This window comes from Phocoena sinus, chromosome 10, assembly GCF_008692025.1.
Source record: "Phocoena sinus isolate mPhoSin1 chromosome 10, mPhoSin1.pri, whole genome shotgun sequence".
NCBI lineage: Eukaryota > Metazoa > Chordata > Mammalia > Artiodactyla > Phocoenidae > Phocoena > Phocoena sinus.
Genome location: NC_045772.1, coordinates 93936537 through 93953527, shown reverse-complemented (window position 1 = coordinate 93953527; position 16991 = coordinate 93936537). Strand labels below are relative to the sequence as shown.

At 36.2% G+C, this 16991-nt stretch overlaps 1 protein-coding gene across 1 annotated transcript in view; it reads right to left on the bottom strand.

The window, feature by feature from the left end:
• The window catches only part of LRP6 (LDL receptor related protein 6), a 185832-nt gene that overhangs the window by 15804 nt on the left and 153037 nt on the right, over nucleotides 1–16991 (bottom strand). The window contains exons 16-19 of the mRNA XM_032644864.1: nucleotides 8066–8275; nucleotides 5766–5891; nucleotides 1089–1325; nucleotides 88–198 (exon numbers count right to left, since the gene is read on the bottom strand). Of these exons, the coding sequence (XP_032500755.1) occupies nucleotides 88–198; nucleotides 1089–1325; nucleotides 5766–5891; nucleotides 8066–8275 (684 nt within the window). The remainder of the gene's footprint in view (nucleotides 1–87; nucleotides 199–1088; nucleotides 1326–5765; nucleotides 5892–8065; nucleotides 8276–16991) is intronic.

Below are 16991 nucleotides of genomic sequence, written 5' to 3'. Positions count from 1 at the left end.
TTGTAAGTGAACCTCACACAAAGAAAAGGAAAAGTACTTTAAAACTTCTCCCTTAAGAGTAATAAACAAGGTTTTAGTCATACTTACAACAATCCAGTTCATCTGATTTGTCGCTGCAATCTAAATTATGATCACATTTCTTGTGTTTTCCAATGCACTGACCGTTGGTGCAGCGGAATTGATCAATTAAACAAAGCACTGAGGGAAAAAATGCAAATAGTTTTCTTATTTTTGCTACCATGGAAAGGTAAACTCTGGCAAAAGTCAAAAAGTACTTTCTGGGGCTTCCCTGGTGGCGCAGTGGTTGAGAGCCCACCTGCCGATGCAGGGGACACGAGGTTTGTGCCCCGGTCCGGGAAGATCCCACATGCCGCGGAGTGGCTGGGCCCGTGAGCCACGGCCGCTGGGCCTGCGCGTCCGGAGCCTGTGCTCCGCAACGGGAGAGGCCACAACAGTGAGAGGCCCGCGTACCACACACAAAAAAAAAAAAAGTGCTTTCTGGGCGCAAATGAGAAACAAATTAGACTTTTAGAGAAAACTTACAAATTATTCTCTAGGAATTTCAACTGGTTGAGAGAAAAGAGAAGACAAAGGAATCCAGCACAAAATTTCCTATTTTGTCCTTTATGCTAAATTTCATCTTTCACTAATAATTCTGTCAAGAATTAAAGAATTCTACATGCATTTCTGGACACTAAAAATTTCCAGAGAATTTGTTTTTCTTGCTTTTGTTGTGGTTGTTTTTTACTGTGTTAAAGGTTAGCAGATAAAAGATGAAATTATTTTACGTTGTAATAAATAAATCCACTAACTGAGAGCTCATTGGAAATAAGGACTAGTTTTACATACTGAAGGTCTAATGTTTTGGCCTCATTTCTCAACTTGCAAAGCTTATTAACGTGTATAAACCTTATGCATGTTAAGTGAATTAAAACAATTTAGAACATGCTACTATGTTTAGAAATAATAAACTCAAATACACTTGAAAAACCCCAAATCTACCACTGAATGAGCCAAAGCAATACTCTGAATTTCAAACAACTTAATTGAAAAAGGACTCCATAACCAGGCCTAGGAATTTCGGATACCTTCACAGTTCTTCTCATCTGACTTATCCTGGCAGTTGGCATCTCCATTGCATCTCAGGGCACCATCAATACACTGCCCACTGGCACACTGGAACTGGGACTCTGAGCACACAGGACAATTGAGCTCATCACTGTGATCTTCACATTCAGTAAACCCATCGCACCGCCAAGCCACAGGGATACAGTCAATTTCTCCCGTGAAACAAGTAAACTGCTGAGGAGAACATGTTGGGGGTTCTTCAAATGAACAAGGGGGAGGAGAGTGACAAAAACATAATCACAGTCACACAGAGGTACAAACATTTACACCTGAGTGAAGCCCATTTAATAATTAGCATGTACAAAACACTTTATAATAGATAAAACTTGTAAAGTGTCTCACTGCATCAGAGAAATATAATCTTTACAGTACTTCATTTAGATTCACTAACTTGCAAAACTATAAGGCAGAAGTTTTCTCATATACTATAATTCAAGTAGGATTACTGTATTTGCAATCCGTTATAATCTCACACATAACCTGGGAATCATCGACCTCCAAATATTTTAAAGTTACCTTAGAATTCGTAACTTTTCTAGCCCTGAGGGTCTCAAATAATGGTCCACAAACCCCTGGGGGTTCCTAACCTGCGACCTCTTTCAGGGAATTGACAGAAACTATTTTATAATAATATTAACATGTCACTTGCATTGGTGCCACAAAAGGAATGGTGGGTAAAACTCTTGGCACCTTAGCAGATTCAAGGCAATGGCACCAAACTGTACTAGTAGTCACTGCATTCTACATAGTCACATACATACGGGGTGGGGGGCGATGGGGAAGCCAGTTTCATTTAAGAATGTTCTTGATGAATCAGTAAAAATATTAGTTACATTAAAATCAATTCTTTGAGTACATGTCTCCGCAATACTGTCTGACAAAATGGGAAGCATGTATAAAGCTCGTGTTGCATACCTCAGCATGATGGTTTCTTACGGGAAAGCATTCTGAGCTTTAAACGCAACCTAAAATGCGACACCCTTCTGATGTGAAAGAACAACTGACAGATAAACTATCAATGTTTGTACTTGGGTATTTGGCAGGAAGTTTTAAAAAACATGAACCAGTGAGTCAATTATTTCAAGGAAAACAAGAGCAAATCATAGTAACACTGTACTTCTGTGGCAAATTACAACACTGGGACTTTCAATCAGAAATTATAATTTTGGAAGACCTATATCCAAAACTAAACTTGACAGACTCCTAGTACTTACATATTTTTATGATGAGATTGGTGGTAACGTTATTTTTTTCGATACTGTATAATGAAACTCATCAAAATCTGAAGATCTGGGAATTTCTGAGTAGAATTCTAATATTTCCAAATGACCAAGGTGTAAGGTTACAAAATAGTGCACGGGTAAAATATCCATTCTGAGCTCAAGATAAACTAACAGATTTCAACACGAGACTATGAAAAGTGAGCTGATATGGTTTCAAATTCCACATTACAACTCAACCTATAGAAAATGACCACTTGTCAAGATTTGGTGTAGAATTCAACATAAATGGACATAATTATTTGAAAAGGCTATATTATAGTCCTCCATTTTCCTCTTATTTGTATGAGGCCAAATTTCTTCATGTACTTCAACAAAACTACGTACTACAACAGACTGAATGCAGAAGTAGACATCAGAATCTAGCCCAACATTAGAGATTTACAAAAAAGTAAAAATAATGCCATATTTCTCACTAAAATTATTTTGCTTTAGAAAATACAGTTAATTTTCTTAACAGTTTTAATTTGAGAACATGTAAAGGTTTGTTGTTATTTTTTAAAGTTCTTGGTTTCAAATCCTACTACGGTAAATACAAATAAATATAACCTATGCAAACAAAAGCTCTCCTCAGCAGTTCTTTAAAATGTAAAAATATGCTGAGACCAGTTTGAGAACTGTCATTCAATCCGAATTTCTTTGTTTTGCAAATGAAGAAACTGAGGTTCAGAGAGGCTAAGTGACCACCAAGGTCAAAGAGCGTCCTATGAACAAGAGTGATTAAAAAAAAAAAAGAGGACTAGAAGGGCAGTCTCCTTACTTTTAGCCCATTGCCTTTACTACTGTATCACAGGCCCACTGACTCCTTTTAAAAACTTGTCTGTTAGTAAATTCTCTAGAGAACAGAACTTTATTATATGACTATGGATCAGAAAACCTTTTATCTTTAAAATAGAGAATATTAAATAGAGAATAGAGATTACAAGTGAACATTTTACATGGAAAATTTGAGGGACTTTTTAGAGAAAATTTGATCCTATTATGTATAGAGCACTGTAACAGATCATATGGAGAATAAAAACAGATAAAATATGGTCCATGTCCTTAAAGAGCTTTTAATTTGGTTGGGGCTAGGAACACACTAATGAATAAAAAACAAATGATTATGTAACTCTGAGCTGCATGCTGCTAACAAGTGCTACAATTCAGAAGAAGGGACAACAGTAACAGCTAGTGAGGAAGACTCATCAGCCGCACCTTGGAAACGAGAGACTGACGATGTGCAGGCCAGAAAAGTACATCTCTGAAATACCACAAGAAAATCCACAGAAGCAAAACAAAACAGAACATGCCAGTGATGTCGAACTCCAAACAGCCACACAAAAATAAAGTAAGCAGATTGGGCAGAAATACAAATACAAATGAGATGGGTTGGTAAAATAGGCTGAAATGAAAACACATCTTGAAGGTCAAGCAGAGGAATTAAGATTCTGTATTTCATTTACCTCCACTGTAAAATCAATGTTAAGTCACAAGAAAAATCTTGTATAAAAACATTCACTGCAGTTTCACTCTTAATAACAAAAACTGAAAACAATTAAAATGTCCCTCAACACAAGAATAAAAAAACTGTGGCTTATTTATACAATGAAACATACTACGTAGCAACAAAAAGATAAAAATGACTGATGCACTCCACTATAAGGATGAATCTCAAAAATATTATATTAAGCAAGAGAATCCAGATATACAGTACGTACGTCATGATTCCTTATATAAAGTTCAAGAACGGGCAAAGCTAAACTATGAGGATGAGAATTTAAAAAATGGTTACTTCTGGAAGAGAACTGGCTGCTAGGACACAGGGAACTTTTCTTAATGAAAACACCGTATGTCTAGATTTGGGTGTTGGTAACACCATTGTACACATTTGTTAAAAACAATGCATTTAATAAAACTGTGCATTTCACATATACATTAAAAACAATCACTAAATGTGAAGGGAAAAATCACTGGTCTTTTACAGGACATTTTCTAAATGAAAGGTGGTATCTTTGATTCAGTTTTACCTACGTTATCATTACATAAAGACATATTTTTCTAGAATTTGCCTTATTAGAGCAATAATCTTGCACCCTGACATGGAAACAGTTGCTTTTTTTTTTTTTTTAATTGTGGTAAAATATACGTAACAAGTTTACCACTTTAGCCATTTTAAAATATACAATTCAGTGGCATTAAATATATTCACATTGTTGTATAATGCCTGCTATTTTGGGGAGAGATACTTCAAGTACCAGAGCTTAACTTTTACTATGCACATATCTGATCTCCCCGACTAAACTGTATGCTCTGTGTCAAAGATCTGCAAATCTTCTGCAGTCCAGAGTGCCTCATAGCTGCTACTCAATACATGTTATTTATTTTTTTAAAAAAACTTAAAGGAAAGTTAGAAGAATAAAATAGTCTTATAATACCATCTTATCAATTTTTATATTTTAAGTGTACCATCTTATCAATAATTTTTATATTTTGAGTGTAAGCCCTTTCAATTTTGTTCACAGAAATACGTTTCTTACGTAATTCTCATCACAGTAGAAAACACAATTTTAATATCTTTTTTCCATTTGCACCAAATTTTGGCTACATTTTTACATCAGCTTATGCTCATAATGTTTAATAGCTATATAAATTCAGTTATTTTACTAACTTTCCTATCATTAGAAATTGTTTTTAAATTTCTGTCACTGTAGAGAATAGACTTTTTCCTTCAGTTGAATTAACTTAGCATTATCCCCGAGAGGAGAATTTCTGAATTAAGGGAAAAAATATTATAATGGCATTTGAAGCTACCATACTTTCCTTTAACAAAGGAATATACCAATCTGTTATGGTCCCATGAGTGACTGAACCAATTTCACTACAACATTATTACCACTCAGTGATACCTTTTAAAAAAAAATTTTTTTTTTTTTTTTGGCTCCGTAAGTAAGAGAAACAACAGGGAACTGCTGATAGAACTGAACAAAAGAGTATTCTTTTCACTGGATACACTCCCATCAATGACATATAAACTGATAGAATCTAGGATTCAGTGGATGGAAACTACAGGAGGTAGAATTTCACCTTGTTACCCTTTGGGGTGGGAAAAGCTACTTTTTTATTAGGAAGTAGATTCATTCACAGTTATGAGTTTCCCCTTTTGCCTTAGTCCCAGGGTTAGGTTACACCTATCACTTGTCATGATGAATTCACTCTCAGAAGAATCCAAAAGCCTAGTATAGTGCAGAAAATGAAATATAAGTGAGCAATCAAGTTAGGAGAAAGCAATTTCACTGTCAAATCAAAGAATGCTAGACTAAGTTTTGGAACATGACTGGCATTTAGACTTTCAGAAAAAAATAATAACATATTTACCTCCACATAGTAGCTCATCTTGAAGCAGAACCAAGTGCATGGGGCAGGAGCACCTTGTAGTACCATCTCCCTTTACAAGACAAATATGTGAACAGCCACCATTATCCTGAGTACAAGGGTGCTGTCCTGCAAAGAGAAGAGAGAAGAGAAGAGAAGAAGAGCACAGAAGAGCAGAGAAGAGAAAAAAGAAAGGAAAGAAAAAGAAAGAACGGAAAAAGAAAAGGAAGGGAGGGAGGAAGAAGGAAGAAGAGCCCAGCCAAAATCAATTATTTTTGAGTTACCAACAAAACCAAGTGTAAAATCCCTTTGAATTTTATTTCCACACAGTATAATTTCTCACCCCATCCCTACACAGTCTACAAGATAAGGAGGACAACAATTTAAAACACAAAATACTTATATCTAACCACTGTCTTTACATACTTATACATAAAATATTTTACAGTATTTAAAGTAAGGTAACAGTACAGCTCATGTTAATTTTTGTGAATAAGAAAAACTGATTATTCAAACTAAAAAAAATGCTAGGGAGAATGCTGAAACTTGGATATTATTCTCCTTAAAATATAAAAACTCTTCTAAAGATTTTTAACTCCGAAATTCTACCTTTCTGAGAGATAAGATGATTTCACTCAAAAAGTATACTCCAATGAGGAACCTGCTGAAAATTAGACTTGTTAGAAGAAAAAACAAGTTCACATGAATCTAACCACCCAGAGACAATCAAAATTATTTGCTTGGTCAACTGCAAAAGAACTTGCAATGTTACAAATGTTTAATTTCCTCATATTTGGGTTAAATTAAATAAATACACTGTCAGGCACATTTCAAAGTCTGTCTCATAAGTTATATTTAATGAAATCATTGTTTTGACTTTTCTACTTAGTTCGTGTCAAAAGCAACTTGACAGCTGTCATCCCAGTAGCCACCCATTTATTATGACTCTTTTCTCAGTAACACATCAGTCCTGCTTCAGTGTGTGTGGATGAGATTGAGGGAGCCAGCTCTGTACAAATGAGATGTGTGATACTACACATATGTGTAGTATCACACAAAGCAGACACCCCAGTCCTTGTATTAGGATGTACAACCTATAGAGCACTTTCTCAACCTTTTAATTCATGACACTTTTCATAAACAGCAATCCAATTTTCTTTAATGTTATAAGAAATTTGAAAAAAAAAGTTTTTCTAAATATAAAACCATACTTAAATGTTGAATTTTAAAGATATTCCCCCTGAAATTCTGAAAACCTTCGTTGAGATTCTTCTGCAATAAAATGTTCATATCAACTGAATAAATAACTTAGCCATTACATCATCTCTACCTTATTTCTGTTAAATATTCAGCGTGAATTATATGTTATAACATAGAATGACAACAATTCTAACTTTCTAAATCTCAGATACCTCCTAACTTAACTTCTAAGTCCATGAGCAGTGACAACACAATGAAGACTTGATCAAGCTACGGTGCTCTCACTCCTCTTCCCTCCTTTCATACTCCAATTCATTTCTGAAGCATTGGGCCAACAAGTTAAGGGGTTTCAATACTTCTCTCAGTCCTCCATTTAACATCTGCATTTCTGATATACTGTATAAGACCTACAGTAGTGACTGCTAGGAAGGCACATTTGATGACAGACACATATTAACAAGAGTTAACAGTATTACATAAACACACGTTAACTAGGCCAAGATGACTAGTCATTTTCAAAAGTTTTCAGTAAGATAAAAAAATAATTTATGGCCACTTTTCTAAGCTAGAATTGAAAAACTCACCCAAGTGGGGAAAAAACAAGCTCTTATTAAACACAGTCTTCTCTAAGTTTACACACTAATTTTTAGTTTGTTTTGCTTTTGCTTAAGAATAGGTTTATTTCCATGATAACTACAGTCATCATTATATAAATGTAACTTTTGCTTTTGTTGAAACCGTGGGGATGTACATGGAACAAAAGAAATATATGCTGTATACCAATATTCTTAAAAGGGCTGAAGGAGAGAGAAGAAACATGACAAGCAGAGTCCTTGCTATACCTGGGGAAATTTTTGAAAATGAGCAATACCATTCCTTTCCCCCACTCCTGTTTCATGAGGAAAAGGTATTTCATATGAAAAAGCTCCCAGGTGAATATAGGCTTTAAAAACATGAAGAGTTTTTTTTAAAAAAAGGCAAAACTAAAAGTGTATGAAAATCTTAAAGATAAAGAAATAAGAAGACACAAAACAACATCTTGGTTAAACTACCATTTCTTACAACATGAGTCTTGCGATTAGCAGTACACCACCAACACTTACTATATTCCTGAAGATTCAGCCCCTTTACTGCATGAATGTCACTAAGCTGGGCAATCCGAGCCTGGACTTTGGTTCTACCCTCTCGACCTGTCATGTCAATTTTTTCAATCATCTGCTGCTGCTTATCAATCCAATACAGCCAGTTTTCAAACACAGTCAGTCCCACAGGCTGCAGAATGTTGGAGTCTTCTAATACTATCCGGTTGGCACCTTGGAAAGGAGAACATTCAACAGAAATGATGCATGTGGGTCAAGTCATACATTCAACAGCTATTTACTGAAAACCAGTTAGATTTTTAAAGTACTGAAAAGGAAAATATGATAAGCTCTCTAACAGAAAACTTAAAAATCATTCTAAGAAAAGATATATACATACCAGAAAACAGGTAACAGACTAGACATCCAAGTGCGATCAAGAGTAAATAAGCGTCCAGTACATAGTAGATACTAAGTTCATAGAAATGTAGAAAAGCACTTGAGTCGCTTTCAAAAATTTTTTAAAGCACAGTCCAGGGCTTCCCTGGTGGCGCAGTGGTTGACAGTCCGCCTGCTGGTGCAGGGGACACGGGTTTGTGACCCGTTCCGGGAGGATCCCGCGTGCCGCGGAGCGGCTGGGCCCGTGAGCCATGGCCGCTGAGCCTGCGCGTCCGGAGCCTCTGCTCCGCCACGGGAGAGGCCACAGCGGTGAGAGGCCCGCGTACCGTACACACACACACACACACACACACACACACACACACACACACAAGCAAAGCACAGTCCATCTTTCAAATTAAGTCTTATGAAACTCTCTAACATGTATAACACACAAAAACAGTACTTCTCTGGATGAAGCAGTGGTGGTGGGCCGAGAGCTCTGTGTTCTCGGCTTACCCCACCTGCCGAGCACACCCAAGGCGTCTGTGAAGACCACCACCCTCACCCACCGGGCCACTCAGAACACAGGAAAAAGGACTCAAAGGTTACCGGGTTCAAGCTTCACCTCAAAATAAGATTTCTACAACACCCCAGACACAGAGCCATCCAGAGTCTGAAGAGGCAGCCTATTCTACTGCCGAACTAGGAGAAAGTTCTTTCACATAGTGTGCTGAAATCTGTGTCCCCTGCCCACCCCCACAGCTTCTCCTTCATTCAAAAATAATAAAATACATTAATTCCTTCTCTCTTCCTCCTAATCATCCTTCAAATATCTATAGAACTTTTCCCTGGTCCTTAAGTGTTTGATCAAAGAAAGACATTAGCTTAATACTTTGGAAATATCATGGAAAGTTCCAGGAAAGAGGCAAACATAAAGCTAAGTTTTAATAAATGGAGAAAAGTGGGGAGGTATTACGGATGAGAAGGCACCGCCTAAGTGAACATTCAGATTCATGGTGGGTTATAAACACAAGTCTACTTAAGCTCCCTCCTAAAAATCTACTAAAATGATGGTAAAAAATGAAGGCATAAACCCATAAGCACAAATGGGACAGAAGAGTAGAAAAGCGATATAAAATTTACAAGTTGGAGAACAGACAGACAACAGATCAAGAATTTTAGCCTCCTATGAATCTCCTTTCAATAAGCTAATAGAGGATGTGATCTATCACGAAAAAGGAATTAACGAAAAACGGAATCTGGGAAACAGCAGGTTCAGCACCAAGGAGACTGGCAAGTACATTCCCAGGATGACGGTGAAAGAAAGTTGGCCTAGAAAGCAAGCAAATCCAGACAGGAGCAAGATGACAAAGAAATTCAGGAGGTACGTCTTCAGTTAAAAAGAAAAGAAGATGGACTGCTTGATGCATCTGCATATGCTGAAACAATATTTACATTAGATAAGATTAATTTCAGAGAGAAATGAAGCTACAGAAGGAAATGTAGCTCATAGGAGTATTTTCATAGCCATAAATAACAAACACTTATGAACTTAAAAATTATGATATAACTAAGCTGGGAGGATGGGAGGAGAGTTCATATAGGTATGTTAGGGACATATGGTTTAAGACAGCAAAATCATTATCTTCCATTAAAAGAAGTCAAATTGTGGTATCTAAAAATGAAAAATCATGAAGCAGCAGTTTTAAACAAGTTATTTTAAACTATCAGAGATGCCTCTGAGAGTAGGAACTGAGAGGAGGAAGGAGTAGAGCAGTAGACTTGGTTTTTGTAGGCCAATTAGAACCATCTGATTTCTATATCTACATGTATTACTTTGATGAAAATTAAAATTAAATTTAAACTGTAACACTAAGAGTGATTAAAAAAAGATTAGTTGGTGGTAGTGGAAGGATGGCCTCAACTGGACAACTGGGGAAAATACGCGGTCAACAGTGTTGCTGGAGGATCCCAGATCTACTGATTGACTCTCATGGCATTTATAAAACTCTGGAATCAGCAATGAAAAGACATATTTATTCAACAATCTAAGCATATACTAAACGCAGTCCAGTATAAAAGCTCTGTAGGAGGCTAAAAATACTAAGTAGAAAGATATCCCATGAAAAAAGTATATGATTATCTGTGAACATATAAGGAAGGGGGGAAAAAACCTACCAACATTATACTAATCTTTTTCAGAAAACGTAAAAAAAGGAAACATTTCTTTTTATGAGGCCAATGTAACCTTGATGGCAAGATGCCAACAAGTACATTATAAGAAAGGAAAATTATGGGGTAATCTTTCTAATGAACACAGATGTAAACATCTTAAACAAAACATTAGCAAATCAAACCCAGCAATATATAAAAGGGATAATGTATCATATCAAGTTTGATTTATTCTAGCAAACTAAGAACAGAAGAGAATTTCCTTAATCGGCTTTTTAAAAGTTATCTACAGAAAAACCTTAGCAAACATAAAACCTAATCAAGAAGTACTGAATGCTTCCCCCAAATCATGAAAAACAAAAACAAAATGAAACAAAAAAAAATCTAAGGATTCTATTATCTTATTCAATATTGTACTGGGGGGTCCCAGTCAGTGTAATAAGGCAACAAAGAAAAAGGACTGGAAAAGAAAAAATAAAACTCTCCTCATCTGTAGACAAATGATTCTGTAACATAGAAAATTCTAATTTAGCAAGGTCCCTGGGAACAAGCACAATGTACCAGACTGGGGAAGAAGGGAAAAACTGTATTTCTATATTCCAGCCACAACCAGAAAATGAAATATTAAATATTTAGTCTACTCTTTATTACCAGCATTCAAAAGCATTAAATACCAAGGAATAATTCCAATGAAACACAGGCAAGACCTCTACACAGAAAACTACAAAACACTGAGGGAAATTAAAGTTCTAAATAAATGAGGGATATACCATGTTCATGGTTTAGAATCTAGACTAATATTATAAAGATAACAATTCTCCCTAAATTGATCTATAAATTCAAAGCAAACCAGAAAGAGTTCTAGTAGGTTTTTGCTTTTTGGTGGAAGAGGCTGATCCTAAAATGTATATGGAAATGCAAAGTGTCAACACTAGCCACGGTAATCTTGAAGAAATACTAAGAAGAAATACTAAAGATGTACACTGCCAGATAAATTTGTTATAAAGTTTTATTAATTAAAACAATATAATACTATGTAAGACAAAGTGACCAAGGGACGATTAGAGTCCAGACACAAAGTTACACTAATATAATCACTTCATTTATAACAAAGGTGACAGGAGAGAACAGCAGGGAAAGGATGGTCTTCTCAAAAGAAACAGTGTTGAATCAAATAGTAATGTGGAAAATAAAATAAAACTTAACCCCTGTCTCACACCATAAACAAAAATAAATTCCAAATGGATTAGAGATCTAAAATAAGAAAAGTTAAACAAAAACATTTTAGGAAAAAACACAAGAAAGTATCTTTGTGACTATGCAGAAGTCAAAGATTTCTTAAATATAACATAAAAGGCACTAATCATAAAGGGAAAAATTAATAAACTTTACTACAATAAAAATAACTTCTTTTTCATCTAAAGACACCACTGGGAGAGTGAAAAGGTAAATCACAAACTGTAAGATTTATGTAATACATATCTTTCTCTATAGAGGAAAGTATGAAAGCATACCAAAAACTATTAAAGAAGACTTATAAATGGAAGGATACCCCACAGTCATGAATGAAAAGACTGAATTCCTTAAACATAACGATTCTCCGCCAATATGTATGTAACTTGATAATGGATTAACATCCTGAATAAAGAATTTCTAGAAATCAGTAATAGAAAAATGGGCAAAAACTACAAATTGCAATTCAGATGAAATATAAATGACCAATAAATTAACCTCAAATTCAAATAGAGAAATGCATACTTTATTAATAATGAGATATACCTTTAAAACTATTGGATTGGTAAAAACTCAGAAGTCTAAAAGTACCAAGTACTGGAGGAGAAACTCATATACTTCTGGTGGGTATTCTAAACTGATATAATCACTTTGGAGAGCAATCTGAATAGATATATTCAAGTTGAATATATACATACCACATTACACAGCAATCCCACTACTAAGGTTAGGCCACAGAGAAATATTCAAATATGTACATAAGAATACACACTGCAGCACTGCTATTAATGGCAAAAAATTGGAAATAGCAGTTTAAGATAGCAGAATAGAGAAATTGTAGAATGATCATACAATGAAATACTATTTAGCACTGAAAATAACTGACATAGATTTGTGGATCAACAGGGATCATCTCAAAACCATGATATATCCGAAAAAAGCAAGCGACAAAAGAATACATGAGACTACTTATACTAATTTTAAAAAGTGAAAAAACGTTTAAATGTGTGAGTGTACATGGTAAAAAATACACAGGAAGAGCGAGAGCGAGCGAGAGAAAGCAAAAAATGCATGGCAAAGAAACACATCAAAAGTTACCTCTGAGGAAAGAGGAAGGAAAACAGAATTGGGGAGGGATACACAAGGGCTTCAAATTCTCCCTAATGCCTTTTTTTTTTTTTTTTTTTTCACGAGAGAGAAGAAGGAAGGTTCAAAAGAAAATATGGCCAAACACTAAGATTTTTTTATTAAAACCTTTATTGGAGTATAATTGCTTTACAATGGTGTGTTAGTTTCTGCTTTATAACAAAGTGAATCAGTTATACATATACATATGTCCCCATATCTCCTCCCTATTGCATCTCCCTCCGTCCCACCCTCGCTATCCCACCCCTCTAGGTGGTCACAAAGCACTGAGCTGATCTCCCTGTGCTATGCGGCTGCTTCCCACTAGCTATCTATTTTACGTTTGGTAGTGTATATATGTCCATGTCACTCTCTCACTTTGTCCCAGCTTACCCTTCCCCCTCCCTGTATGCTCAAGTCCATTCTCTAGTAGGTCAGCATCTTTATTCCCATCTTGCCCCAGGTTCTTCTGACCTTTTTTTTTTTTTTAGATTCCATATATATGTGTTAGCATACGGTATTTGTTTTTCTATTTCTGACTTACTTCACTCTCTATGACCGTCTCTAGGTCCATCCACCTCACTACAAATAACTCAGTTTCGTTTCCTTTTATGGTTGAGTAATATTCCATTGTATATATGTGCCACATCTTCTTTATCCATTCATCTGTCGATGCACACTTAGGTTGCTTCCATGGCCTGGCTATTGTAAACAGACCTGCAATGAACGCTGTGGTACATGACTCTTTTTGAATTATGGTTTTCTCAGGGTATATGCCCAGTAGTGGGATTGCAGGGTCGTATGGTAGTTCTATTTTTAGTTTCTAAAGGAACCTCCATACTGTTCTCCATAGTGTCTGTATCAATTTACATTCCCATCAACAGTGCAAGGGGGTTCCCTTTTCTCCACACCCTCTCCAGCATTTATTGTTTGTAGATTTTTTGATGATGGCCATTCTGATTGGTGTGAGATGGTATCTCATTTTTATTTTCATTTCTCTAATGATTAATGATGTTGAGCATTCTTTCATGTGTTTGTTGGCAATCTGTGTATCTTCTTTGGAGAAATGTCTATTTAGGTCTTCTGCCCATTTTTGGACTGGGTTGTTTGTTCTTTTGTGATATTGAGCTGCATGAGGCGTTTGTATGTTTTGGACATTAATCATTTGTCAGCTGCTTCGCTTGCACATATTTTCTCCCATGCTGAGGGTTGTCTTTTTGTCTTGTTTATGGTTTCCTTTGCTGTGCAAAAGCTGTGAACTTTCATTAGGTCCCATTTGTTTATTTTTGTTTTTATTTCCATTTCCCTAGGAGGTGGGTCAAAACAGATCTTGCTGTGATTTATGTCATAGAGTGTTCTGCCTGTGTTTTCCTCTAAGAGTTTGATGGTGTCTGGTATACATATAGGTCTTTAATCCAGTTTGAGTTTATTTTTGTGTATGGTGTTAGGGAGTGTTCTAATTTCATTCTTTTACATGTAGCTGTCCAGTTTTCCCAGCAGCACTTATTGAAGAGACTGTCTTTTCTCCACTGTGTATTCTTGCCTCCTTTATCAAACATAAGGTGACAATATGTGTGTGGGTTTACCTCTGGGCTTTCTATCCTGTTCCACTGATCTATATTTCTGTTTCTGTGCCAGTACCATACTGTCTTGATTACTGTAGCTATGTAATATAGTCTGAAGTCATGGAGCCTGATTCCTCCAGCTCCGATTTTCTTTCTCAAGATTGCTTTGGCTATTCGGGGTCTTTTGTGTTCCCATACAAATTGTGACATTTTTTGTTCTACTTCTGTGAAAAATGCCACTGGTAGTTTGATAGGGATTGCATTGAATCTGTAGATTGCTTTGGGTAGTAGACTCATTTTCACAATGTTGATTCTTCCACTCCAAGAACATGGTATATCTCTCCATCTATTTGTATCATCTTTAATTCCTTTCATCAGTGTCTTATAATTTTCTGCATACAGGTTTTTTTCTCTCCTTAGGTAGGTTTATTCCTAGGTATTTTATTCTATTTGTTGCAATGGTAAATGGGAGTGTTTCCTTAATTTCTCTTTCAGATTTTTCATCATTAGTGTATAGGAATGCAAGAGATTCCCGTGTATTAATTTTGTATCCTGCTACTTTACCAAATTCATTGATTAGCTCTAGTAGCTTTCTGGTAGCATCTTTAGGATTCTCTATGTTTGGTATCATGTCATCTGCAAACAGTGACAGCTTTACTTCTTCTTTTCCAATTTGGGTTCCTTTTATTTCTTTTTCTTCTCTGATTGCTGTGGCTAAAACTTCCAAAACTATGTTGAAAAATACTGGTTAGAGTGGGCAACCTTGTCTTGTTCCTGATCTTAGTGGAAATGGTTTCAGTTTTTCACCATTGAGGATGATGTTGGCTGTGGGTTTGTCATATATCGCCTTTATTACGTTGAGGAAAGTTCCCCCTATGCCTACTTTCTACAGGGTTTTTATCATAAATGGGTGTTGAATTTTGTCGAAAGCTTTCTCTGCATCTATCGAGATGATCATATGGTTTTTCCCCTTCAATTTGTTAATATGGTGTATCACGTTGATTGATGTGTGTATATTGAAGAATCCTTGCATTCCTGGGATAAACCCACTTGATCATAGTGCATGATCCTTTCAATGTGCTGTTGGATTCTGTTTGCTACTATTTTGTTAAGGATTTTTGCATCTATGTTCATCAGTGATATTGGCCTGTAGATTTCTTTCTTTGTGACATCCTTGTCTGGTTTTGGTAGCAGGGTGATGGTGGCCTCATAGAATGAGTTTCTGAGTGTTCCTCCCTGTGCTATATTTTAGAAGAGTTTGAGAAGGATAGGTGTTAGCTCTTCTCTAATGTTTGATAGAATTTGCCTGTGAAGCCATCTGGTCCTGGGCTTTTGTTTGTTGGAAGATTTTGAATCACAGTTTCAATTTCAGTGCTTGTGATTAGTCTGTTCATATTTGCTATTTCTTCCAGGTTCAGGCTCAGAAGGTTGTTCACTTCTAAGAATTTATCCATTTCTTCCAGGTTGTCCATTTTATTGGCATAGAGTTGCTTGTAGTAATCTCTCATGATCCTTTGTATTTCTGCAGTGTCAGTTGTTACTTCTCCTTTTTCATTTCTAATTCTATTGAGTCTTCTCCCTTTTTTTCTTGGTAAGTCTGGCTAATGGTTTATCAATTTTGTTTATCTTCTCAAAGAACCAGCTTTTAGTTTTACTGATTTTTGCTATCGTTTCCTTCATTTCTGATCTGATTTTTATGATTTCTTTCCTTCTGCCAACTTTGGGTTTTTTCCTTTCTCTAATTGCTTTAGGTGTAAGGTGAGGTTGTTTATTTGAGATGTTTCTTCTTTTTTTTTTTTAATTTATTTATTTACTTTTGGCTGTGTTGGGTCTTCGTTTCTGTGCAAGGGCTTTCTCCAGTTGCGGCGAGCGGGGGCCACTCTTCATCACGGTGCGCGGGCCTCTGTCACGGCCTCTCCCGTAGCGGGGCACAGGCTCCAGACACGCAGGCTCAGTAGTTGTGGCTCACAGGCTTAGTTGCTCTGTGGCATGTGGGATCTTCCCAGACCAGGGCTCGAACCCGTGTCCCCTGCATCAGCAGGCTGACTCTCAACCACTGCACCACCAGGGAAGCCCTCTTGTTTCTTAAGGTAGGATTGTATTGCCATAAACTTCCCTCTTAGGACTGCTTTTGCTGCATCCTATAGGTTTTGGGTCATTGTGTTTTCATTGTCATTTGTTTCTAGGTATATTTTGATTTCCTCTTTGATTTCTTCAGTGATCTCTTGGTTATTAAGTAGCGTGTTGTTTAGCTTCCAGGTGTTTGTATTTCTTACAGATTTTTTCCTGTAATTGATATCTAGCCTCATAGTGTTGTGGTTGGAAAAGATACTTGATACGATTTCAATTTTCTTAAATTTACCAAGTCTTGATCTGTGACCCAAGATATGATCTATCCTGGAGAATGTTCCATGAGCGCTTGAGAAGAATGTGTATTCTGTTGTTTTTGGATAGAATGTCCTATAAATATCAAT